The sequence below is a fragment of the Lipomyces doorenjongii genome (genome assembly GCF_038497915.1).
Source record: "Lipomyces doorenjongii strain NRRL Y-27504 unplaced genomic scaffold V1508scaffold_82, whole genome shotgun sequence".
Lineage (NCBI taxonomy): Eukaryota > Fungi > Ascomycota > Lipomycetes > Lipomycetales > Lipomycetaceae > Lipomyces > Lipomyces doorenjongii.
The window spans coordinates 1-22,828 of record NW_027118149.1 but is presented as its reverse complement, the minus strand read 5'-3'; the positions used below and the strand labels follow the sequence as shown (position 1 = coordinate 22,828).

Here is a 22,828-nt window from a genome sequence, read left to right as displayed (position 1 = left end):
GCATGCGTGCTAGAAATTATTGCAACTCGACTCTAGGATCACACATTTCATGAACTGCCCCGTTCAGATTTACACCATGCACAACAACAATAACTGAATAGGATATTTGAAGACTACATATGGACTTCAGCATTACTCTATTCTCAAGTTTACAGCCAATTAAATTCTTACTTGTGGGCCCATTACCCATCTTCCACATATTAAAATAACCAAATCCAAAATCACCAAAACTCCTTAATACCGATTCAATCCCTACCACATCGACCGTCCGCCTTCCAGTATGTCCAAAACTATTAAAGTGACGCCTTACCGTCGCTCAAACTCTCAGCAAGCTTCATCTTTGCGGCACTTCTCATGTTGGCTCTTGCAAACGCCTTTATTTCATCATTGGTATATGCTCGCTGTGGTCGCGTTGGAATCAAACTGTCCGCGGTAGTCTCACCAGTTCCGGAAGAGTTCTTCGCGTCATGCACGACGACATTATCAAGCACAACTTTTCTTGTCGCCTGGTCTCGTTCATCCTTCTCTTTCAGGATAACCAAATCATCGTTCATTTGATAATATGCGCAAACATTCATGACAATCATAATGTAAATCACGGGCAAATATCCCCATAACGCAACAGCGAGCACATACGCGTGAGGATTAAACGGAGAGATATCTTCTTGGAAACTCATGCCAATGCTATAGGCGACTAATGAAGCTACTCCAACAAAGCATAGCGGAATCTTCAAGGGTAACTTCGCCGGATCATAGTAATAATACGTCACGCCTATTTGGGCGAGAATCATTAGCCAAGCTATGAGTCCAAAAAACACGCCGGCCTTCCAACGATTGTCCACAATGAATGTCGAATTAATCTTGATCAATAAACTCCAATTTCGGAGGACTGTAAGAAGGAAAAGAATAAAGCCAAATAGGTAGAATATAATCGGCATTAGGAGATGAATTATTGACCTACGGTCGTTGTTACGGAATCGGAACGGATCGGCTTCAAATAGCCGTCTTTCCTCAAACGAACCCCTGTTACGATTAGATATTTTATCCCTGTATTATAACTAAGGTGCGCAAACATACCAATGCCGTGTCATTTCCCATACAGAGGCCAGACAAGCTGGTAGAATCGTGCTAAAGACAGCACCGTAGCTGGTCAACGACGTACCTTGGATATAATCGCGATCTATATCGATGGACATAAATCCGGCCACAGCCGCCAGAACGTGCACCAAAATTAGCCAGTACCACTGCCACCGTCGGCCAATTAGTCGGAACCGCTTGTGCTCATACTTGGTGTGACGCATACCGTGTTTGCGGAGATTATACATTGAGAAGGGAAGAAGTACTATGGACAGGATAGCTAAGACCAGACCGACCGCACCGCGAGCTTTGATCGCATAGAATGGGTAGTTGCATGATGTACCATTATACACAGTTCCGTTGTCAGCGACAACAGGATAAAACGGACCGAAGGAAAGGAAACAGTTTGTCCCGTTCGATAATGTGCCGTTGGGGTATAGCTGATAGCGGTAGTCGTCGAGCACCGTGCTATTGTAATCTGAATTTATTGCCCCTGGAGCGCTCATATTCTCGCGATCGGTCCAACTACTGTATGTGTGCAGTTTATTGGAATGTGGTGCTAAATCCACTGCTTAAGGCGGCCAACCCATAAACAAATATCAGCAAGAAAATACAATGTTGCTGTCTACTCCTCCACCCTATATGCACTTCTCAACCCTATATGCACATTAAACCAAATCGACTAACTCACGTGTCTCGGAACAATCGAGTAATCCTTAATTTTGTCAAGATAGCGACAAAACCTGCGCGTGAGAGAAACAGCAAGAATGAATGAGTGACGCACAATGATTAGCCGACTGGGATTCGTTGTGGAACGTGCCGCTTCGACAAGCCTAATTACGCCACAGGCTCCTCCATACATAACCCTTAATTGAAATCGAAAGCCCTACACTGGGTCACTTGCCCAGTTATATACTGTTCTTTGGATTACGAATTCTTTTAACATTTTAGCAATTAGGAAAGACTAAAAATTGGACACGACTATCATATGCTGTCACTATTGCTGCCGGAGCATATATATCTCAATTCATCTGCGAGGAAGTAGCAGTTCGATTTTGTCCTTACTGTCACCCCTACTCGCAATTCTCCATGCGTTCTAGATTCCATCACGCGTTGAATAAATTTGAAGGTTTTGTTAGAAGCTAAATTACTTGCTTGCTGGTCGGTTCAGACGACTTCCCGTTTCTCTCGCCACGACGTAGCAGTTAGTGCCTGCTGTTAGCATCTAGTAAAGTGCGTTCGGGGCCCGGATCTGTGCCAACACAATAGAAGCATGAAGGCTAATTCGACAAGATAATTTGAGAGAAGCGCATACAGTGTGAAGTAGAAGTCAACTGCCTTCAAAACCCTCTGATGTTGGAGTAGCGTTCGCGTGTCACGAGCAACACCAGTTTGCAGCAGAGAGACGGAGTGAGTGTCCTCGGCGAAAAGTTGGTACTGATTGTTTTGTAGTACAAGGATTCTCTCCTTATACACTTTGTCTACGGGTTTCCCCGCTCAAATCGTATTTGAGTAGGATCGGCTAGGGGGAATACTTTACAAAATTTGGCACGTTTCTCCAGTATTTTTCAGACATCTGGAAATGAGGATCTGGGAAGGTTCACTCAGCTCCGAATCTGGCAACGACGCTAGAGCCAGCCATCTCAGTTCACATTGGCCACTTCGCCTCCTGTCACACTCTCCAGCTGCTTCAAAGTTATATGCAATGGCTTGTCATCTCATCAGTAGCAAGATAGACATTCAAATTACTGAGTGAGAATGTCACAGTCGATCTTGTTCTGGCAATTGGAGATATCCTCTAATCGAAGGTCCTACGCAAAGATAATCTCATGGAAGACTAGACGGATATTAAGACAACGGCGTGTTCGAGAATATCCGCTTGTCGGTCAGGGTGTGCACAGAGCCACTGATTGCTTACCTTGGTTGATGGAAAGCGACAGTCGCCTACATGCGATTTGTCCTGATAGCTTTTTATGTTTTCTGGCAAATTTTGTGCGTCGTTTCTTTACGGCTTAGATGGGCAGAAAAGATTTAAATCCAGGGATCTTACACAAATATTGTGCTTTTTGTGTAGGTCGCCACTTATATCAAGCTAGCAGAGTCTTATTATAGTGTACTTACAATATATCATGTCCGACTCTATCTTGTAGTTATTGTTTAGCTTGATCTCCTCTTGATGGATACAAGAAAAGGCTATAAGTCCGCATATTGTTTACCTACGAGTCCGGAACATATTGCAATCCTCATCAGGATAAACCTGTCGTACTAGATTCTTCATACACTACATTATCGTGGTAGTGCAGCTCCAGGTACGTGAATGCAACGACTACAAGTGCTCGGTTGGGCAGCAGAAAAGTGATGTGTGTGTCCACTTCGCATGCAAATGCGGCAATATTTTGTACACACGAAAAGAAACTAGATATTGATAAGATCCTGGCATCACACTGATCGATGAGACGTTGAATAATATTGACAATATCGGCTCTAAAACATCACCACACAATTACATGGCCACCTTACTGTACATTCAATATCATTCGTCCCTTCACTGGGTAACCAGATCTCTGTGTCATATATGCCACCTCAACCCCAACTTCCATGCATTGTCAGTTCTGTTTCCGTTTAGACGGTGGTAAGGAATGCTTCGGCCACGAATCGCGCCCGCGCATTCAGGAAGAGTTTCATCTCCGAAATCTCCTTGTCGACCTCCTCCATGAACTACCAACCACGTCAGAATACATCCTATAGTGAGATTCTAATGTAATACACTCTTGCCAACACGGCAGTTTGGTTTTAACGCACCTGAATAATAAAGTCCACAAGCTTATGTTTCAGCATCTGCTCTGTATGGAAGTTCGTAATAAGAAATGAGATGTCATAATCCTTCACCGGTTTTCTCCGTAAAATCATAAAAGCCTCCGCACGACCGGTTAGGAATCGCGTAAATTTGTGCACGAGCAAGTGCTCGATCTCGTCTGCTTGTTTGATCTTGATGCTTATGCGTATCGAGTTGATGCTTGGTTCTATCAATACTCTTTCGTTTTCGTTGCGTGAGATGGTGAGGGGGTTTAATAAAAGTTCCGCGGAAGTTCTAGTGATTTGCGTGTTAGGTTATTTGACGTTCGTGGCGACAAGGAGCATATGAATATGCTCGGGGACTCACTGGGCTTCCACTTCGGGACGGTTATGTCGCTCAACAACCTGCGACGAGAAATTCTCCAGGCATATTGCTGCAGTCAAGGAGCTCCTGACGCAGTCAAGATAAGGCCGCAATGATTGAGACTAATAGTTCGTTAGTCGGCATACCAATACTGAAAGGCAAAATAGATCGTTGGTATCAGCACCACCACACGACAGTGTGGCTCTTGGCCAATTGCAATCCGAGCGAGCAATCTGAATCACCAATTGCATAAGCACCTACCATTGTATATAGCGATGAATCTGCTGTGTTCCGGAAGCGACCGGTATGATAATCTGTGGTTCTGATATGTACGTAACGGCCCCGGGATGCGGTGGGAATGCGATGGGCGGCAAAAACGTCACCCGGGCTAGAATAGCGTGACGGAGGGGGTCAGCGAATGCCCCTCATCATCTAGAGTTCGTCATATATTGATCCGCCGCTGACACACTCAACTATATCGATATCTATATCTAGACCGAACAACATGACTGTTATACCGAGTTAGTATTTGTCGTGATTTGCTTAATTGAATTAGCCCTGGGATTTTTGTAATATGGACACAAAACTAACATATTAATAAGTTGCCATCCGCCACTCGGGCAAAAAATATGACGTCGAAGTAGACCTCGATGAACCCGGCGAAGTCCTCAAGTTCCAGCTGTACAGTTTAACCGGGGTTGATCCTGATCGTCAGAAAATTCTCGTGAAGGTGATTTACGTGCTTTACTTTGACTTGCAACGATTCAAGGGAATGGATGATGTTGCCTCGAAAATGCGGTTAATGCTAACGCCTGAGTTTAGGGCGGTCAACTCAAAAATGATACGGATCTGAACACTTTGGGGCTTAAGCCGAACCAGACGCTGATGATGCTTGGTACAGCTGGTGACTTGCCTAAGGAACCGGCTACCAAGATGACGTTTGTGGAGGACATGACGGATCAACAGCTTGCTCAGGCTGTAAGTGTGTCGGCCTTGCCAGATTGGTAAGACTTCAGATGGCTGATTGTGGCTGATGGGGAAACAGTCGAAGACGCCGATTGGTTTGGTGAACCTCGGGAATACATGCTACTTGAACTCGACGTTGCAATGTCTTCGCTTGATGCCTGAGTTAAGCGAGGAACTCAACAAGTGTGTTTGCTGTCATGGTAGTTGAGACGAGATGGCTAATGGATTCAGATTTGAGACGTCGACAAGTGGTCCAGTAGCTGCGTCGATTTCGCTTGGCGGACGGTCTACTCTGACAAAGAGTTTGCGTGATCTGTACCACGACATGAAGCAACAGACTAACGCGTACTTTCCGCTCCCGTTTCTCCAGGTACGTCGTCGTAAATATTAATCATAGTCGCAAGCATTTACTAATGATGACAGACGCTTCGACTGGTGTTCCCGCAATTTGCAGAACAAGAAGAGGGTCGCTACAAGCAGCAAGACGCCGAAGAAGCATGGTCGCAAATTTTATCTGTAGTCAACGCGTCGCTCAAGCAAACATCCCCAACCGCTCAGTCATTCGTCGACAAGTACATGACGGGCACCGTCTCTACCAGCATGAAATGTCTCGAATCTGACGTCGAGCCCGCTGTAATAGGGTCGGAGCAATTCCTCAAATTGGACTGCCATATCACAGGCGAGACCAACTTTCTAAAGAATGGTCTCATGGCGTCATTAAAGGAGACGATTGAGAAGAATTCGGAAGTTCTGGGTCGTAATGCGCAGTTTCAGCTCGAAAAGAAAATCACGCGGTTACCGAAATATCTAACTGTTCATTTCATGCGGTTTTACTGGCGAAGAGATACTGGCAAGAAATCCAAGATTTTGCGCAAGGTGACGTTCCCATTTGAACTCGACGTTTCTGATTTGTGCGAGGACGAGTTGCGCGGGAAGCTAATTAATGTCCGGGATAAAGTACGTGAATTACGCAAAGCGAAGGAGGAGAATGTCCGGGCTGCGAAGCGCGCGCGGACGATTTTAGCAGCCGATGACGCGTCTGAGGACGTGGGAGCGGGTGCGGGTGTGGGTTCGAAGAAGGAGGATGAAATTGCGAAGTTACAGGCGGAGGTTGAAGCAGCTGTCGACCCTGGTCTTAAGACGGACGAGGGCTCGAGCGTGACAGGGCTGTATGAGCTTATCGGCGTGATTTCGCATCAGGGCAAGTCTGCTGACTCGGGCCATTATCAGTGCTGGAGCAAGATAGACCCTGGGGAATCTGCTTCTGCGGTCACGGAGGCGAGAGCAGTGGGTACTGCTGCGCAGAAGGAGGAACCAAAGTGGTGGCGGTTTAATGATGATAAGGTCAGTATTGTAGATCAGGCAAAGATCGAGTCAATGGCAGGTGGCGGAGAGAGCGACTCGGCGCTGATTTTATTGTATCGCAGTATCGAAGTCTGATTTGGATAGTGCTGCATTGTGCATATGTTATAAATTGTCGATATTTTAGGTTACATTTTATTATTTTGTAAGGTGTATTGCCACATAGATATATAAATACAAATCACGCCACGTCAGTGAAGGATACTCCAATCTATAGTCACCTTCACTTGTCACATCTATCCATCTTCAGGCAATAGTACTCTCTAACTTTTCCTTGAAGGCATTAAACTCCTCCAAGCACACCAGAGGTCGCCTACCATTCTTGCCCAAACATTCAATCAAATTCTCCCTCGGCTTCTCATAGCCACTCTTCTTGCTTTCCGCGGCGCGTTTTTCCAGCAGTTGTTGGCGCTCGACGAGATGTTGTTTGAATGTTTCGATGTCGGATAATAATTCTGGCGATGCTAGTGATTCGGGACCGGCAGGGGGTGCGGAGACTGCCGCCGACCAGGATTCGGAGAGGATTGCGTGTGCTTCTGACTTGATTCTTTCGAGTTCGGAAGCGACCGAAGATTCGAGCTTGAGTGCGCTGTCTTGGAGACGTGTGAAGTCGGACTAAATTGATGGTCTCGTCGTCAGTAGTCTAAATTCAATGTCCACCAAAGATCACTCCGTATTCAAACAATGTATCGAGAAACAGAAGAGCCCAAACGTACTTGAGGAATGTCTTCCAAGACTTCGATTAGATCCTGAGAAAACTGTACTGGAACCTCCGGGACAAAAGTCCGCGTGGTTGGCTTTGATTCTGATGCGCCCATCCTTAGTACCTGAGATCCTTTTTGTAGTATGCAAATAAACGACTTGATGAAACTGTGACAATCGGTTGGTGGTATGTGTGTGGGTAGGATAGGTTGCTGGCTTAATGTATGTGCAAGTGACCGCTGATGCAAAATGAACGAGTAAAGCTGAGTTTTGGCGGGGCTGCCCTCTCCGAGAACCTGCGGGATTCACATTGATGCGGAGGGATCACACAACTGCATAGGTGCGTAACGGTAGACTACAATGTACCTATTCAGTATCAACCTAATGCCTACTGATTAACACTGAAAATTCTGCAGCAATTGACACTGTTTGTATACGTGGTTCGTCCCGAGAGAGTACAATACGATATTTCAGAAACAGTTTATTTTGGCCGGCACCGCGTATTATATTATCTATAGCTAATTAATAACCACGGCATAAGTCGCTTGCATTTAGGTTAATTAACATTTAACCCAAAAGTTGTACGCAATTAAGCCATAATATATGTGATCGAACTTCCGCTTGTCCAATAAATGTGATCAAAAACCGTCGGCATCGGTCGGCTCATCCCCGTGCGGCCCCGAGTCGACCAAGGCTATCTATCGCCTTGCTATATAAAACACCCGTCTCGATCCCCCGTCACTCACAACTGCTCACCACGCATCTGCCGCCAGCTCGACAACGACAATGGCTACACCGCGTGTCTTCATCGCCCGTCACGGCGAAACAGAATGGTCGCTTTCCGGACAACACACGTCCTTTACCGATCTGCCGCTCACACCAAATGGCGAGCGTCGGGTCTCAGCAACTGGCCGCGCGATGGTGGGGAAGGACAGATTGATCGACCCCCGGCATCTCCTCAAAGTGTATATTTCTCCACGTCTTCGCGCGCGACGCACATTCGACCTACTTGTGGGCGAGGATAAATGCGGTACCGACAGGGTGGTTGTCGACGACCGTGTGCAGGAGTGGAACTATGGCGATTACGAGGGCCTATTGACTTCCCAGATCAGAACGCTGAGGAAGGAGCGCGGGCTGGACCGAGACGGGAAAGTATGGAATATTTGGCATGATGGCTGCGAAAACGGTGAATCCCCGGAGCAAATCACGAATCGACTCGATGATATCATTGCCGAGATCCACGATCTGCAGAGAACGCACCAAAAATCACCTCGGAAAGACATATTGGTCGTCGCGCATGGGCATATTCTCCGTGCGTTTGCTATGCGGTGGGTGAAGAAGAATATAAACGAAAACCCAGCGTTGTTGCTCGAGGCAGGTGCGATTGGCGTGTTGAGTTACGAGCATAATAATATTGACGAGCCGGCAATTTTGTTGGGTGGTGCCTTTATCGTGCCTGATCCAAATGAAGAAGAGGAAAATTAATCTTTTGGTATATGCAATTTTAGATGGCATATATTCGTCGTATGTGAGCGGGGAATGGGCAAATATCTAGTTATACAATGAGGACGACTCTTAGATGCCGCCAATAAAAATCGGTGATAATGAAACAATACGTACATAAACACCCTTATCCAAAAGTATGAATACACAATCGACAAATAGTCCTCTGTTGACCAATACTGGTATAGAGAATATAAAATACAATCTAAATCAAAACTTAAATAATATGGCATTTTGTAAGCAACAACCCGTATCCCAAACCCAAGACACCGAAAGCAAAACTAACACCGTTAATCATTAAAACATTAAAACGACCCATATTTATACTGAATCAATAAAAACAACAAAAACCCATCCCAAACTGAAAAAAAATATGCGAAAAATGAAACTTTAGCTGCAACTAGCGCTCGCAACGGGCCCGCGCGTCACTGGCCCAGGAGTTTCGGTTTCGGACTCGTGACGGACAGAATGCTCGTACGGCACGTTCGTCGTATCGTTGATGTCGTAGTCGTCGGGGTAGCCTAGTACGTAATGGTGGTACCCGCCAATGCAAACATGCTCCTCCTCGGCGTTGGGCGAGTACATCGGAACCCAGTCGCTATCTCCCTCCTCTGACGCACAGTCAGAGCCCGAGATGTCCTGATCGTCGGCATACGCCTCTATGTGGTGGCGGGGCGGAGCGGTCGCGGTGTATACTGGCGCTGCCTCGGGGTCAGGTATTGCATCTGCCGGTGTTGTCGGCGCGCTTTCAAATTGCTGTAAACGAAGTCGCTCTTGGTCTAGTTTGTCTGTCGGACGCATAGCGGCTGAGGAAGACGACGTCTCAGCGTGGTTGACTGCGGCGATTTCTATATCGTCAATCGTTGGGATGACAAGGTCCATCGCGGAGCTCGACGGGACTGGCGGTGCAGACGGTAGCAATGCTTCTTCCAGACGCGCAAGTCGCTCTTTCTCCGACTCCACTCTCGCTGGAAGTTGCTCTGGACGTGAAAGTGGTGGTGGTGGTAGCAGGTCTTCAACGTTGTCGGGATGTGGTGGTGGGAGTGAGTGGGGAATTGCTCTTGAATCGTCGGCCGCGATGTGATGTCGCGGCATCGACAATGGCGCCTCTGGCTGCGATAACTCTGCCGATACGTATTCCGGCACGACGGGTTGCGAGGACGAAGAAGCCCGCACATTTGGTGTCTCAAGTTCATCCGAGGCGACAATCCGACTTGTTCGCTGCGTGGGAAGCATACCCTGCGGCACGGTCGAGTTGGCATTAACATTTACTGGCGTGTTTCTTGGATTCGATTTGATCTGCTCTGACTTCTCAGTGCCAACAACGATCTCCGTCCACAGACTAACGACGCCTTTCATCCGCTTCAACAACTCCGTATCGACATACGGCCGCGACGCCAAATTAGGCGTATTGTCTGTGGCCGCGCTGTGGACGGCACTCTGCGCCATCGGCAACTCGACCTTTCCCGACAAATCCAGCACGACTTCCAAACAATACTTGAATGCAACTAGCGGGTACTCGTCGATCGTCGGGAATATATCCATCGGTACACGAATGTTAGCCATGATGGTGGTTATCAGTGTCCGGGAGTCGATATACAGCGGCGTGACGGTCTGGACCAGATCTTTCCTGAACGAGAGCGGCTCGAGATCGTGAGCGCAGACACGGGATATACGGAGGAACGTTATGACCACGCCACTCACATTGCGAACTTCCCTGACGTGGCGGACGGTAATTTTGACAGGAATGACTTCGCCGCGCAAACATCCGACAGCCGGCGTCTCGACGATAGCAGTTGCGGTGCCGCGCTCTCGCCGCCGATTTTTCTTCTTTATTTCTACTGACAACATTGACGGCTTGGGTGGCGGCAGGTCGGCGATGTCGAGAGGACACTGTAAGGATAGTAGTTTATGACACGTTATAGGCGGAAACGGGCCAGGGCGGTGGTGGGTTGCCGTCAGCATGTAGACGATTGAGCCCTTTTCAAATTCGAGAGAAGTCATGAGACCTTTTGCCGGTAACTCGAACATGAACGCAAATGTGTGCTCACCTTTTGGAAGGCGTTTGGTAGTGGAGGAGGATGTGGTAGAGGCCGTCGTTAAGCTGTATGTCTGTCTGATGGAGCCGATTAGTCTGTCGCGTCTGCTTTGACGGACAGCATCAGTGCTGTCTATGGATCGGGTGGGCGATATGCTGGAGCCATTTGGCGCGGATTCAGGGACTCGAGTTTCGGTGGATGCAGCAGCAACCGCGGCTTCTGCCTCGAGATCAACGTTCGAGACGTCAGCGGCGTCAACATGTTCGGAGGGGCTGCGCTCACCAGCGTCCCAGAGCACGATTTCCTCGTGGCAGAGTACATGACGAAAGGATGGGCCCTTGACGAGCGGGTTGCGGATGGTGAGCTGGCCGAGCAGACGGAGACGGAGCTGGACGGTGCGAACAGGCTTTGGCAGGTCGAGAATAACGACGCCAGAGACGGAGTCGCCAGGGGTCCAGACGCGGTGGGGCTCGTCCAGGACGATGTAAAACTCGTCAAAACCAGCGAGAGGCGAGGCGAGCGCAGATAGCGACGGGCGCAGACGGACGAGGGCCTTTTTCATGTGACGAACAAAATTCTTGCGGTAGAGGACGAGTATCGGCGAGCAGTATGACCAGGGAGCGGCAGCAACGAAGCGTTGTTGGAGACGAAGAAGGCGATGGCGATGACGATGCTATTTGCGATAGCGAGGCGAGTTAAGGTCGGGGAGATGGATGCCGCTAGGCAAAGCAAAAAGCCCACTTAAGTTCGCTAGCCACGCGGCGGGTCCGTTAAGCTCAAAATCATAGCGAGGTTTGCCTGACGATGCAGCGCACAACATAAAGCTTAACTACCTTGTGGTTTACGCAGTGGGGAGTGAGCTCTGACACACGCAACTTTGGTCTGATCCTTTCTGCATGTCATAAAATATGATTTTGTATTAGTTATGTCGAGGACGTTCGCCAGTAAACATACTTAAGGTCAGCGAAGATGGATAGCTGGCCACATATGGCAATTTAGCGGCTGTCCGGATGGACTTTAATTAACGATGCGCGATTTACTGGGCCTGGCAGCAGTTCACATGCAATTTAGAACTTAGAAGCGCACTGTTAAATTGCTGGGCCAGTTCGGGGGCGGAAAAAAGAGGGCTAAGCTTTTCCAACGCTAGAGATCGATTAAACTGCAGACGCCCTTCTTTCATCCCCTCCCCCCACTCACAGCCACGTGCGGCCCAGACGAACTAATTCTTTGATAATCTTTGTCAATACTATTTATTACCGTAACATCGCAGTGTTCTTTGACTGACAATACGTCTGCATCAATTTCAATGCGATGGAACTACTCACAATGTGGATAGCTGCAAAATTTACTTGTAATACTATATAACGTACAACTCAGAATGGCGGCTTATTGCTATCTTCCGGGAACGCATGCAGTAATAATATCGTGCCTATAATAGATCCTGTTGATCGATAAAGAACATGGCGCTGTGTTATATAGGATTGCGTTGGCTATAGAATGCCGCGAATAGCTAGTTTGTCTGCTGCTGAAAGTTGCTGAGTGGTCCTGGCCTGCAGAATACTCTCCTTGTTTCATTGACCTATGCTGTATAATTTGTCCGGTCCAGCATTTCGTCCCTCACACTAACTGTCAAGTCGACACCAGTCTATATCTCTCGCGCACAACCCCGATGTGGTCAGATAATCAAAGCCCTAGTCATACCATCCCGCTTTCGGGAATAGTCTAGATGCTCAAGCCGCACGTTTGACCGCTGTCCGATGGGCAGACTAGTCCTGACCCGGAACTCCGATAAATCCGTTCCATTTTTGTGAAGCAAAGTGGTAGACAGTAATTAGTTGAGAGCTTGTTCTATCTTATTCGCGTCTCAGACGTCCTGCGTAATGGCGGCAATGCAAGGATTGCTACTTTTTGTTTACCCCTCAGGCATGGCTTATTGTCAGTTAGTCTGCCTTGGCTGCCATCGGCTGCGTTAGATGCGCAGCGCAATCGATAGAATTCACGGTCCAGCAGAAGATCTAGTGCAAGTTGCCGAGTAATCCAGAAGTGTCAAAATATATTGGTTAAAACGTGGGGTGGGCGATGCTATTTGTATTTATTGTTTGTTGTTTGTTGGAGACAGATTTGATTAAGGCACGGAAGGCTTGGGCTCGAACTCAGCCGTGTTGCCGAAGTCTGCGAGTTAGTCCCGGCCAAGTCGGAGCCCCGGCACCCTTCTCGCTTACATAAGTAGTATGGTCGAACTCTGTTTGGCACTCCGCCCGATCCGGTCATCGAACGGCGGACCAATCGCCGTCCAGACGATCCACCGCTCATGATGCCGAACCTGCCGCGAACTCCCGCGTGCTTTGCGTACCACGCTTTAATATACGTTAAGAATTAGCGCGTATGCCCTCTTCTGGGGGCTTTCGGCAGGATGGCCGCATCATTTGCTCGACAAGAATTTGCGGACTAGCAGCAAACGTATTTTGCTTCGGGTCAGCCTGCTTCTGTCGTATACGAAAGCGGGCTTGTGGAGCCGCTTCGAGTCACGCTTGTAGGTTGCGTTGTTGTGGCGTGCGCGGTGCCTTTGCCCGCGCTCGCCGTCTACTGTGCTCAGTGCTTTATTTATTGCTCGCTCCATCCTCTCGTCACTTTCTTCGGTACCTAACTGTCTTCTTCCCTCTTTGTGTCCACCGTCTTCAGTCTTTGGCCCTTGTTGTTGAAGAACTCTATTCTGTACGTCATTTGTTCATTAATATGTGTCCATTCTCGAATGCGCATTTTTCAATTGCTTCGTGCAGCAGAAATACGGGCAGTGATGACGACTAGAACCTTACATGAGGCAGAGCTGATTGTTTATCTTGCAGACACAAATCACAATGTTGCCTGCCGGAGTTATTCTCGTTTTCTGCATTCTCGGTGTCGTTGGTATGTCTTAAATGTGCTTTCGGAATTGCTTGATTGTAGTTTTCACGCTGGATAAGTCGGCTAACAACTTCCAGGCATCGGCCTCTTCATTCTCTTCGTCTACAAGAAGGTTGACGCCAGAAGAAAATTGAGACAGGCCTATTAAGCGTCTCTCGTCGCTGGTGCCCGCCGCCTCTCTCTTCTAAATCTCGCGATTTGAATATCACTCTCTACCGCCAGACATGATTATCATCCACCCACTCCATGGTACTACATAATATCGTCGACAAATGTAAAAGCGTTTATCGAATGACTTCTTTTGGTGCACTAGTCTTTTGTGTTTGTGGTTTCGTAATATAGGGTTGTGTTTTGGTTGATTTTATACATATATATATATCTATACATTTATTATCGTAATTAATCTATACTATACTATTTGGTCGATACCTATGAGATTGTTGGCATGAGTTTGGTAGAACGTGTAAATGTAGCTCAATAGAGATAGTATGTCCATATCCCGATGGTTTGTCAGCGCGGAATTATTGATGATCTCGATGGGTTGGCACACTGCTGATTTGTTTTGACTCCCTCGACTTCGGCTGTCCATCAACGTTGGTTTCGGCGTGTTTGGATATTAAAAACAACGCGAACGGAAAATTTGCTTATTTGGCATATGGCAAGTATGTGCAAAATATGGCATGCGTCTTGTTCATATTCTCAAGGGATGTCAATACAATCATAATGACGTCTACTCGCATACGCCGGATTCGGGGAGCGGTTTCCAGTGTAAGCGTTAGGCAGCTTCGGCAGCACTAGCGAGCCGTATCATTGGCCATCACTGGGGACGAAATGCCGCAGTCGACGTCAGGGCACAGCCGCGGTTTCTATTTGGCACAAATCCCATTGAGCTGCATGAATGCGCCGTATCTGCGCTTGTCTGGTCCGCAATTGCACATAAAGGGCTTGCTGCTCATTGGGTCATTCTGGCTGGATTGGTTGCAACCGTCCTGCGCAAGTCATCTTCGCCTCTGCTGGCTGCGTGTGTGCTGTCAGCGAGAGCCTTGGGTCCACATTGTTTGAAGTCTGCCGCTTTTGCGTTCGCAATCATCGCGTCGTCGTCCGGCGCAGCCCGAGATCATCCAAGCGTGCCGCCGCAGTGGAGCTGCACCTACGGCACAACCGCGTCGTCATTATGCACTCATTCTCCGGTTTGGCGCAGATCGCAGCACGCAGGCGTACTATGAGTCCCGGAGACCCCTGCCCTGTGTTTCCGTGTTTGTGCACTCCGCCCGCCCCTCTCGTCCTTCCTGATCCTGCTCTGCACCTTCCTAATCCGAGCCTTCGCCTACCTGCCATCCCCATTCGCACAAACTCCGCTCGACCCCCTCCCAGACTGCTCGACTGACGCAAGCCGCTATTCTACCGCGTGAACGATACTACGACCCCAACCCGCATTGTGTGCACCTAGTCACATCATCACGATCTACATTTTTGTCTCCGCATAACCGCATCAGCAAGCCCCCCAATGCCACCAAAACAGACACAAGATGAGAGCCTGCTGCAGGACGATGCCGCCGCCTCCCAGGCGCTCAATGAGCCCAAGCAGCAGCGGCCAGAAGAGGAAGACGACGATGACGAGGAAACAAGTAAGCCTGGCCGTGAGCGGCGCAAAATCGAGATCAAGTTCATCGACGACAAATCTCGCCGCCACATCACGTTCTCTAAGCGGAAGGCCGGTATTATGAAAAAGGTATTTGTTCTTCCTTTTTGCATCCATATCTTGCATTTCCGTATTTTTCTGGGGGTACGGTGTTGATGTGGTGGATGAATTTTCTTCCAATGTGCTTGTTGGAAAAGGGTAGTTTGTTGTCATCTCCTCCCGTTCGGGACCACGCGTTCTTTCCTAATCGGACTCACGCGTCCACGCTCCCACCGGCCAACTTCCAAATGTCGTGATCCAGTCCAGTGCTGTTATTATATTTCATGTCTCTGTATATCACTATTTGGTTTTGTTTTCTGCTTGGCGTTCTTCTTGAAGTACTTCGTTGTCGTTAAAAGCTGACCAACTTGTCCAGGCCTACGAACTGTCGGTCTTAACAGGCACCCAAGTCCTCCTGCTCGTCGTCTCAGAAACCGGCCTCGTCTACACATTCACGACGCCGAAACTACAACCTCTCGTCACAAAGGCAGAAGGCAAGAACCTCATCCAGGCATGCCTGAACGCTCCCGAAGATCCCGCAACTGTCGTGCCAAGCGCGCAACCCCAAGTCCCCCACCCTGCTGGTGTCGATGACTTGCCCGGCGACGAAAATGCGTTAGCTGCTGCTGCGGCCGCTGCCCAGCAACGAGCTGTCGCTGCCGCTGTCGCGCAGCAGAGAGCTGCGGCCGTTCAGGCTCTCGGCATGCAACGCGACGCGCGAATGCAGGGCATGTACAATCCATATCCGGTTCAAGGCTTACAAGACCGGGACAAGGAATTCTAAAAGATTAGCGAATAAGTAAAATTGAACCGTTATTTGTTTACGTCTAAAACTGTATGGAGTTGGTGCTGGGTAGTTTTATTTGTTTTTTAATTTGTTTTGTTTGTTCGTTTCCGACATAACATCTTGACCGTGGTGTACTCGCCTTTTGATATAATGTGTGGAAATGCGAGAGGGAATACTGAAAATAGCGAAGCCCTTAATGGAATTAATAGGGATTACTAGTTAATCATCATATACTATTAAATGATTAAATCGCTTAATGTACGACTTGGGTTATGGATCTTTTGTTTACTCCTTATAGTTTTCTTATCGCCGCATATGGCGCGTCTCAAAACTTGTGTTTGATAATAAAATATGGGATGCTTTGTACTATGAATTGAGCGGTTGTTATTAGTACGTGCTGGGGCCGTTCTTACTGTAAGATACTCGTAACTAATAAATGCGACAGTAAAGTTTTTGTTCTCATGTATAAAATTTGCCAAGTATAGCGTGACGCATAAAACAAATGACGATATATTCCGGGCCACATACTCCAAATTGCAACTGATGGCAAATTAAAATTTTAAACAAAATCGATCAAACGAATTCCCAATCAAAGCAATCCTGACAATCAGACCTCTCCACGCACGGCGGCGTACTATTATACGCCGCGATCATATCAATAACAGCTCTGATCCGATGACTGCTCACACTCACATGCCATTTCTTGTCCTTGACGGTATCGTAAATACATTCAAGACCAGAATGACACTGCGTTTCCATCGCGTACCCGCCTACCCAACACGCGGATGAAGGGCCGTTGCAGACGCCCATGAAGATGGGATCGGCAGTGTTACCAAAGTGCCAGATTGTCGATTCGTTGGCAGGCACAGGTGGGAATGGGAGGTGCAGTCGTTGGGCGGCGAGACGTTCTGGGGGTGCTTCGAACGCCACAGTCGGTACGCCGTAGGTCCGGCCCAGTAATGCCGCCATCGACCCACCAAGGGAGTGACCGGTCAGCCAGATTGTCGCAGTCGGGTAAAGTGACGTAGTGTTGCGGTAGATGTCAAGGAGGCCATGGTAGTACTTGTCTTCTGCGTACAGCGCGTCTTCGAGACAGGTTTGCGAGCATGTGTAGGATTTCTGGTAGCAGTCGCAAACTGTCGTCCATATGTAGCTTATCCGAGCGCAACAGCACGAAAACAGCATGTTATCCTTACTTCTGTCAGCAGCATGGTCGACTCGCAGATCTCACACAACACACTCACGTTGATTTTATCATTGGCAACTGTATCCCCGTCGCTGTCAAATAAAGTAGAACTTGTCCCTTTAATAGCAACGACAACTGTCTTATTGTCGTCATCGGCAAAAACATGTCCACGGACGCCTTTGTCGTCCCACCCGAACCCCAGAGTTTCATTGTATGGCGCGCCGACATCAACCCAATCATTCGATGCCGGCACAGCGACATACGCGTCTGCTGTCATGCGCGCTAATGTCCCGAGAGTTTCGGGGTCGGAAATGTTGGGCGTGCGAACACGCTCGTGGATCCAGTCGAAGTCGGTTATTTTGATAGAGTTGGGCCGGCGTGTGTAAGCGAGGTATGATTCCATGAAATCCGGGTCCCGCTGGGAGAGTCGGGTGACGATTTTCGAAACGGACGAGAGGTAGAATTCGGAGGTGCCTGTTTCAATCACATGCGATTCCGGGACGTCCAGGCGTCGGTGGAGTGTCGCGTTGGTGCCGATGCCATGGTGGAAGACGTGCCGTAGTTTGAACGCCGTAGCCGTCCGTGTGTGTGCTTCTAATGAGTCCAGACGGTCTCCAAGAAACGGAATTTGAAGTGCAGTTGTGTGGAATGCAAATACAGCTGCTATTAGCAGCGTCGACGTGAGTAGACGGCGCATAGTTGCTGAGTGTGGGGACAAGACATGCCAGTGTCCTGTGGCGGGGAAGCATCGATGGCGACCACAGTGATTGATCACTCTCCGAATCGTGCGGCTGCAACGCGTACTAAATTACCGCGATATAGCTATCCACAAGCAGTCCGAATAAATTAAGCTATGCATGAATACAATCCATTCGGGTATATGTGATTTTTAAAACGCAATAAATAATACTGGACTTGTCAAGAGATGTCGAGCATGCGCATATAGTCGATTGTGCCCACTTGTCCATTTGGTTCGTCTTGAGGAATCAACTATCTACAGAGGCTACCTTTACATAGAATGCCCACTCGAACAAGACTGAAAACATCAGAATGACTAAAGCTTTTGCAGCATTCGTGCCAAATGTCTCTTGGATGTCCGTCAGTTATATCTCTTCGTCTAATACAAACCCTATCTTCAGATCACCGTGATCATGTCCAGTAATCCTCGGATTCAGCAATCCTCCATTAAATTGCTTATTTTCGAGACTGTAGGTATTCATGAAATACGAAGCCTTACCCACTCCCGGGTAGACTAATCCGTAGCGGGCTACTCTCAAACCTCACCTCAATTACCTATCTTTCTCCCGTCCCATCTTAATTTTGTCTGCTTCCCCTCTTCCCAACAATTTCATTCTTTTGTACACTCATAAATCATAACCCACTCCGTCCTCATTAATTATCCCTATATTATTTATCTTAAATCACTCATCCGCTTTTCTCTATCCTACTAACCCTTGTCGCTTTACACTCCTTTCTTTGCCGGCCCAAATATCACAGTAACTCGGATCTTTTTAGCCCAGCTTACGGAACCTCTGCCCAGTACGTGAGCTTTGAGGTTTCATAGACTGAGCAGCTGAGAGTTTTTAACTGGTCGCTTTTAGACCAAAAGCATGGGTTTAGGGTCTCTGCAGTTGCGACTGTCCTTCCTCGAAATACTTTGATACCGCAAATGGATTTTTTGGTGCATGAATCTTGCAGCCTCCTTTAACTATTTCACAGGATAACTAGAACTCATTTTATACTAATGCCTTAATCTGTCTGATATACTACAACTGCTTGCGATCCTAACTGCGCATATTCCAATTATAGACAGAAAATAGATACCCGTTGCGCATTAGAATGATCATTGAATAAAACAACACCCCATACTAACTCCGTTCGCAGTAGCAACTATAAAATTTTCTAAGCCTGTTCCCCCGCCTCCTCCTTTGTCTTCACAGACTCTTCCCCGAATGCGACCTTCCTAAATCGGAAATGCGCCAAATCCTTCATCGTCTCCATACTGTTATGCAAGTTCTGTCTAACGAGCTCACCAGTAGGCTGGCTGAAAACGATATCAATCTCTTCCAGCGTCTTGTCCTTAGTCTCTGGCATGAACAGGATTTGGTAGAACCATCCCAAAACAGCGATACCGCCGTAAAACCCAAGAGTAAGACCAATACGAGACATAGCTTCCTGCATGCGAGTGAAATTATAGGTAACGACGAAGGCACACAAGAAGAGCATGGCGTCTGACGTTGTCATTCCATAGCTGCGAAGATAGGTAGGGTAGACTTCTGCAGGAATGACCCATGTCAAGCATGCGTACGAGCCAAAAAATCCCATATACAGGATCATTCCTGTTAAGTAGCATCCCTCCGCTGCGGGGAGGTTGGAGATCGGAATCAAATAACTGAATCCGACGAGAAGCAAACCAATGAAGAAACCAGGAAGTGTAACAATAGCCCAGAATCGTCTTCCAGTTTTGTCAACCCAGAGAAGCGCTGGAATGGTCCCTAACAACAAAGCACCGCCTCCGACAAGCGACATAAAGACACCGTTTGTTTTGCTGAATCCGATCTGATTCATCAAGACCGACATATAGTAAAGAATTGCGTTCACACCAGTAAACTGTCCGAGAAAGATCATAATATTGGCGTACACAATCGCGCGACGGCATCGCGGCACCGTGAAGAAGTCCAACCATGCCATCCGGCCTTTCCCGCGGCTCTCCTCAATGCGCTCCTCCTCGGCCGATTGCTTCATTGAGAAGAACTCAAGTTTTGCTTCCATCTGGTTGATATCGCGAATACGCTTCCAAATAGAGTAAGCTTCGACGGTCTTACCCTTGTGCATTAGGAATCGAGGACTCTCTGGAAGGTAGACAAGTCCAATCCACATAATCGTCGAGAAAACTAATGAGGACCCCAATATGTACCGCCATCCGCCATTAACATTGATGAAGATCGCAGCCACAGCGAAGCCGAGAACCTCACCAAGAGCAATGTTAAACTGATACAATGAAACTAATCGTCCTCGGAGATTTGAAGAGACGCACTCAGCAACGTAGACTGGGACGGTACCGCCTTCTAGACCAAGACCAGCACCCAAAATCAGACGGCCGACCATCATCATTGCAAAGTTGATGGCACCAGCTTCTAAAGCCGCACCGACAGTGTAAAGGAAACATGCTACCATAATGGCATTTCGGCGACCGACCCACTCGTTAACAGGCGAGAGCAGTAGCGCACCTCCAACAGCTCCAAGGGGCATAGCGGAATCGACCAAACTGGACCTGCTAGAGCTAAGGCCCAAATCTGTAGGCATGTAGACATTCGCTCCGCTGATCAATGACTGATCGAGACCGGAAAGAAGACCACCCATAGAAGCGAACACGACAAGCAGCCAAGTAAAGTATTCAGGTTTGGTGAAGTTCACCTCAATACTAAGCCAAGGCTTAATTTTGTCAGCCTCGGCTAATTGGAGTTCCATTAGCTCCAACTCAGCGTCGACATTCCAATCCGCGCCTTCCCTGAATTCCAGCATGTTGGCGTCGGCCTTGGCAGCCTCGACATTATGCACTTTCTTCTCAGAAACCATGATTGTATCTTCTTCAAGCGTCAGTGTCGCTTGTGGAAAGCAAACACAATGAACTCACAATAAGTTATCACAATATGAATCCAAAACTTTAGCGATTAATAATAGTAGTCTAAATCCAGCGTTAGCAGCCATACCAGTTCACATTCGCGGGGGAAAATAGTACCTCTTCTGTTGGAGTTCAATTGGACTTGGCTTGCCAAACTATAAGCACAAGGGGTATAGTCTAAGGAGCCCCCCCAGCGCTTTTATAATTTTCCGTTTAATCTGTATTGATTTAACGCACCCCATGGGGATAGACTCCAGAATGGCTGCATCCCGTGGCGGCAAAAACGCCACCCTTAATTCGATGCGGGGTGAGGGGAATCGGCTCTATCCGGAGATAACAGCCCGTAATCTGCGACATCACTTTGTCTATTGGAGCGTGGCAAATGGAGAAAAAATTACTAGAAGTGGTTAGTGCGTTCGCAGTATGAGCGGTTATTTGCAATTGTCGGGGTGTTTTGGGAGGGGCAAAAGTCTCAGGTATGACACTTTTGAGACAGCTGCAGCACACGGAAAAACTATATTCTGGTGGGGTGCCTTTGACCGATTGGCACCGGCCGAACATTAATCCCGTCGGTTCCGATTGTAGGCAGTCCTACTCCCACTTCCGGACTCACAGGTGGGCGATAAGTGCTAAGTAGCATTGTATATCTGTCATCATATTCTGATTATTGCCATAGCTATGATCTCAATTTTCCGTATTCAAATATGCTAGCCATTCAGGCGATAGAATGGCTTCGGTAATTTTCTTCCGGCCCCACCATAGTGGTCGCATGACCGGGCGCATATAATTTTAACTTTGCGGGATAGTTTCTGTTTGAAGCTTAGCTCCCGGAAGCGAAAGGTTCGCTAGACAAAAACAGCTCCGATAATCCATGAAGAGTACTAGAGTTTGGTTTTTGTTTCACAGTAATTCTCCATCTTGAATTCCAATTTGCCATCCGTATCTTGCACATTGTGCTCCCCCTCGAATGATTTCGCGATCGTTGCCCATTTTGTGAGTCCTTTAAGTGACTTCTGTCTCAATATATATATGTGACCGGGGTATCGCGGGCGCAATCCCAGCTATGCTCCTTTCTCCTTTGTCTCATAGCAAGACCTGTTCTGAATCCATGATCAATTGTTCAGAAAAACATTATCTTCAAGAACAGCGATAATACAGCGCCAGTAACGTCGACTATTTGGCTAATTTCAGTGTGATCAATTACATAGGTCGCTAATTAGGGTCGTATCCGGCATTCCTTGCGCCTGGGCCATGCATGACCCATAGGGATGGAAATAACTTAACATGCCGAGTGTGAGACAAGATGGGGCTCGATTAAATCTCTGGAAGTATTGCCACCGTTGACTTCATGATCTGATTGGTTAGCACGGAAGTACCCCAACCGAACTTTACAACAACTGACAATGCAAAGTGTCTCTAATAATTTTTCTGGAGCAGGCTTTCAAATCTCAAAATTAACATTCCAATTGTGTGGCACAGACCCAGTTCTGTTCATGGGTGCACGATGATCGACGACTGATCGTCGAAAAATCCTCGAACTTTCATTGTCGGTCTAGATTTGTCGCCGGCAAATTTTCATTACTTACTAAGTGGAAATTCATGTCGGGTGCAATTTTACTTGCGAGTCAGTAGGAGCTCATAATCTGGCGAATTGTGGCGAATTGTATAAACTTTTACAAACCTAAACTGATATGACGTGGTGAATCCGTTAAACTTCGGTTCGCCCCCCATCCGAGAGTTCCGACAGCGCCTAATCATGGTTTCGGCGAGGACCTTGATGCGGGAGACTATCATCTCGAGAAATTCAAGTCCTCCTACTGGCAAACTTCTGAGTTC

At 47.8% G+C, this 22,828-nt stretch overlaps 9 protein-coding genes across 9 annotated transcripts; 3 read left to right on the top strand and 6 right to left on the bottom strand.

Moving 5' to 3' along the window:
- Positions 1 to 18: 18 nt before the first annotated feature.
- Positions 19 to 1,869, bottom strand: V1508DRAFT_425480 (uncharacterized protein). The gene is made up of 2 exons (XM_066941442.1): positions 1,078 to 1,869; positions 19 to 1,023 (listed from the first exon to the last, which is right to left on the bottom strand). Exons 1-2 carry the CDS (start codon positions 1,581 to 1,583, stop codon positions 294 to 296), a joined length of 1,236 nt encoding a protein of 411 aa, XP_066793164.1. The 5' UTR covers positions 1,584 to 1,869; the 3' UTR covers positions 19 to 293.
- A 1,594-nt stretch (positions 1,870 to 3,463) lies between these two features.
- V1508DRAFT_425476 (uncharacterized protein) lies at positions 3,464 to 4,602 on the bottom strand. The gene is made up of 4 exons (XM_066941441.1): positions 4,499 to 4,602; positions 4,241 to 4,359; positions 3,880 to 4,168; positions 3,464 to 3,795 (listed from the first exon to the last, which is right to left on the bottom strand). The coding sequence occupies exons 1-4, from the start codon at positions 4,499 to 4,501 to the stop codon at positions 3,700 to 3,702; spliced, it is 507 nt and encodes a 168-aa protein (XP_066793163.1). The 5' UTR covers positions 4,502 to 4,602; the 3' UTR covers positions 3,464 to 3,699.
- On the top strand, positions 4,261 to 6,799 carry V1508DRAFT_425472 (uncharacterized protein). The gene is made up of 6 exons (XM_066941440.1): positions 4,261 to 4,758; positions 4,840 to 4,967; positions 5,060 to 5,215; positions 5,283 to 5,386; positions 5,435 to 5,573; positions 5,627 to 6,799. Exons 1-6 carry the CDS (start codon positions 4,743 to 4,745, stop codon positions 6,641 to 6,643), a joined length of 1,560 nt encoding a protein of 519 aa, XP_066793162.1. The 5' UTR covers positions 4,261 to 4,742; the 3' UTR covers positions 6,644 to 6,799.
- On the bottom strand, positions 6,680 to 7,727 carry V1508DRAFT_425469 (uncharacterized protein). The gene is made up of 2 exons (XM_066941439.1): positions 7,282 to 7,727; positions 6,680 to 7,180 (listed from the first exon to the last, which is right to left on the bottom strand). Exons 1-2 carry the CDS (start codon positions 7,381 to 7,383, stop codon positions 6,812 to 6,814), a joined length of 471 nt encoding a protein of 156 aa, XP_066793161.1. The 5' UTR covers positions 7,384 to 7,727; the 3' UTR covers positions 6,680 to 6,811.
- Positions 7,728 to 7,869: 142 nt separating this feature from the next.
- Positions 7,870 to 8,992, top strand: V1508DRAFT_425468 (histidine phosphatase superfamily). Its single transcript, XM_066941438.1, has one exon. The coding sequence runs from the start codon at positions 8,054 to 8,056 to the stop codon at positions 8,750 to 8,752; it is 699 nt and encodes a 232-aa protein (XP_066793160.1). The 5' UTR covers positions 7,870 to 8,053; the 3' UTR covers positions 8,753 to 8,992.
- Positions 8,809 to 11,639, bottom strand: V1508DRAFT_425467 (uncharacterized protein). The gene has a single exon (XM_066941437.1). The coding sequence runs from the start codon at positions 11,369 to 11,371 to the stop codon at positions 9,161 to 9,163; it is 2,211 nt and encodes a 736-aa protein (XP_066793159.1). The 5' UTR covers positions 11,372 to 11,639; the 3' UTR covers positions 8,809 to 9,160.
- A 3,581-nt stretch (positions 11,640 to 15,220) lies between these two features.
- Positions 15,221 to 16,178, top strand: V1508DRAFT_360499 (SRF-TF-domain-containing protein; the record flags this gene model as incomplete). The annotated part of the gene is made up of 2 exons (XM_066937147.1): positions 15,221 to 15,445; positions 15,771 to 16,178. 2 exons carry the CDS (start codon positions 15,221 to 15,223, stop codon positions 16,176 to 16,178), a joined length of 633 nt encoding a protein of 210 aa, XP_066793158.1.
- A 576-nt stretch (positions 16,179 to 16,754) lies between these two features.
- Positions 16,755 to 18,064, bottom strand: V1508DRAFT_360498 (Alpha/Beta hydrolase protein; the record flags this gene model as incomplete). The annotated part of the gene is made up of 2 exons (XM_066937146.1): positions 16,755 to 17,372; positions 17,426 to 18,064. The coding sequence occupies 2 exons, from the start codon at positions 18,062 to 18,064 to the stop codon at positions 16,755 to 16,757; spliced, it is 1,257 nt and encodes a 418-aa protein (XP_066793157.1).
- Positions 18,065 to 19,172: 1,108 nt separating this feature from the next.
- V1508DRAFT_282078 (uncharacterized protein) lies at positions 19,173 to 21,110 on the bottom strand. Its single transcript, XM_066936524.1, has 2 exons — position 21,110; positions 19,173 to 21,055 (listed from the first exon to the last, which is right to left on the bottom strand). Exon 2 carries the CDS (start codon positions 20,944 to 20,946, stop codon positions 19,270 to 19,272), a length of 1,677 nt encoding a protein of 558 aa, XP_066793156.1. The 5' UTR covers positions 20,947 to 21,055; position 21,110; the 3' UTR covers positions 19,173 to 19,269.
- Positions 21,111 to 22,828: the final 1,718 nt, after the last annotated feature.

Coding starts and splice junctions, on each gene's coding strand:
- V1508DRAFT_425480 (XM_066941442.1), bottom strand. CDS start 1,583: ATGAGCGCTCCAGGGGCAATAAATTCAGATTACAATAGCACGGTGCTC. Junction 1,024..1,077: donor TGGGAAATGACACGGCATTG/GTATGTTTGCGC, acceptor TAATCGTAACAG/GGGTTCGTTTGAGGAAAGAC.
- V1508DRAFT_425476 (XM_066941441.1), bottom strand. Junction 4,169..4,240: donor CGTCCCGAAGTGGAAGCCCA/GTGAGTCCCCGA, acceptor GCAAATCACTAG/AACTTCCGCGGAACTTTTAT. Junction 3,796..3,879: donor TTGTGGACTTTATTATTCAG/GTGCGTTAAAAC, acceptor CGTGGTTGGTAG/TTCATGGAGGAGGTCGACAA.
- V1508DRAFT_425472 (XM_066941440.1), top strand. Junction 5,216..5,282: donor ATCAACAGCTTGCTCAGGCT/GTAAGTGTGTCG, acceptor ATGGGGAAACAG/TCGAAGACGCCGATTGGTTT. Junction 5,574..5,626: donor TTCCGCTCCCGTTTCTCCAG/GTACGTCGTCGT, acceptor TAATGATGACAG/ACGCTTCGACTGGTGTTCCC.
- V1508DRAFT_425469 (XM_066941439.1), bottom strand. CDS start 7,383: ATGGGCGCATCAGAATCAAAGCCAACCACGCGGACTTTTGTCCCGGAG. Junction 7,181..7,281: donor TCTTGGAAGACATTCCTCAA/GTACGTTTGGGC, acceptor CCATCAATTTAG/TCCGACTTCACACGTCTCCA.
- V1508DRAFT_425468 (XM_066941438.1), top strand. CDS start 8,054: ATGGCTACACCGCGTGTCTTCATCGCCCGTCACGGCGAAACAGAATGG.
- V1508DRAFT_425467 (XM_066941437.1), bottom strand. CDS start 11,371: ATGAAAAAGGCCCTCGTCCGTCTGCGCCCGTCGCTATCTGCGCTCGCC.
- V1508DRAFT_282078 (XM_066936524.1), bottom strand. CDS start 20,946: ATGGTTTCTGAGAAGAAAGTGCATAATGTCGAGGCTGCCAAGGCCGAC.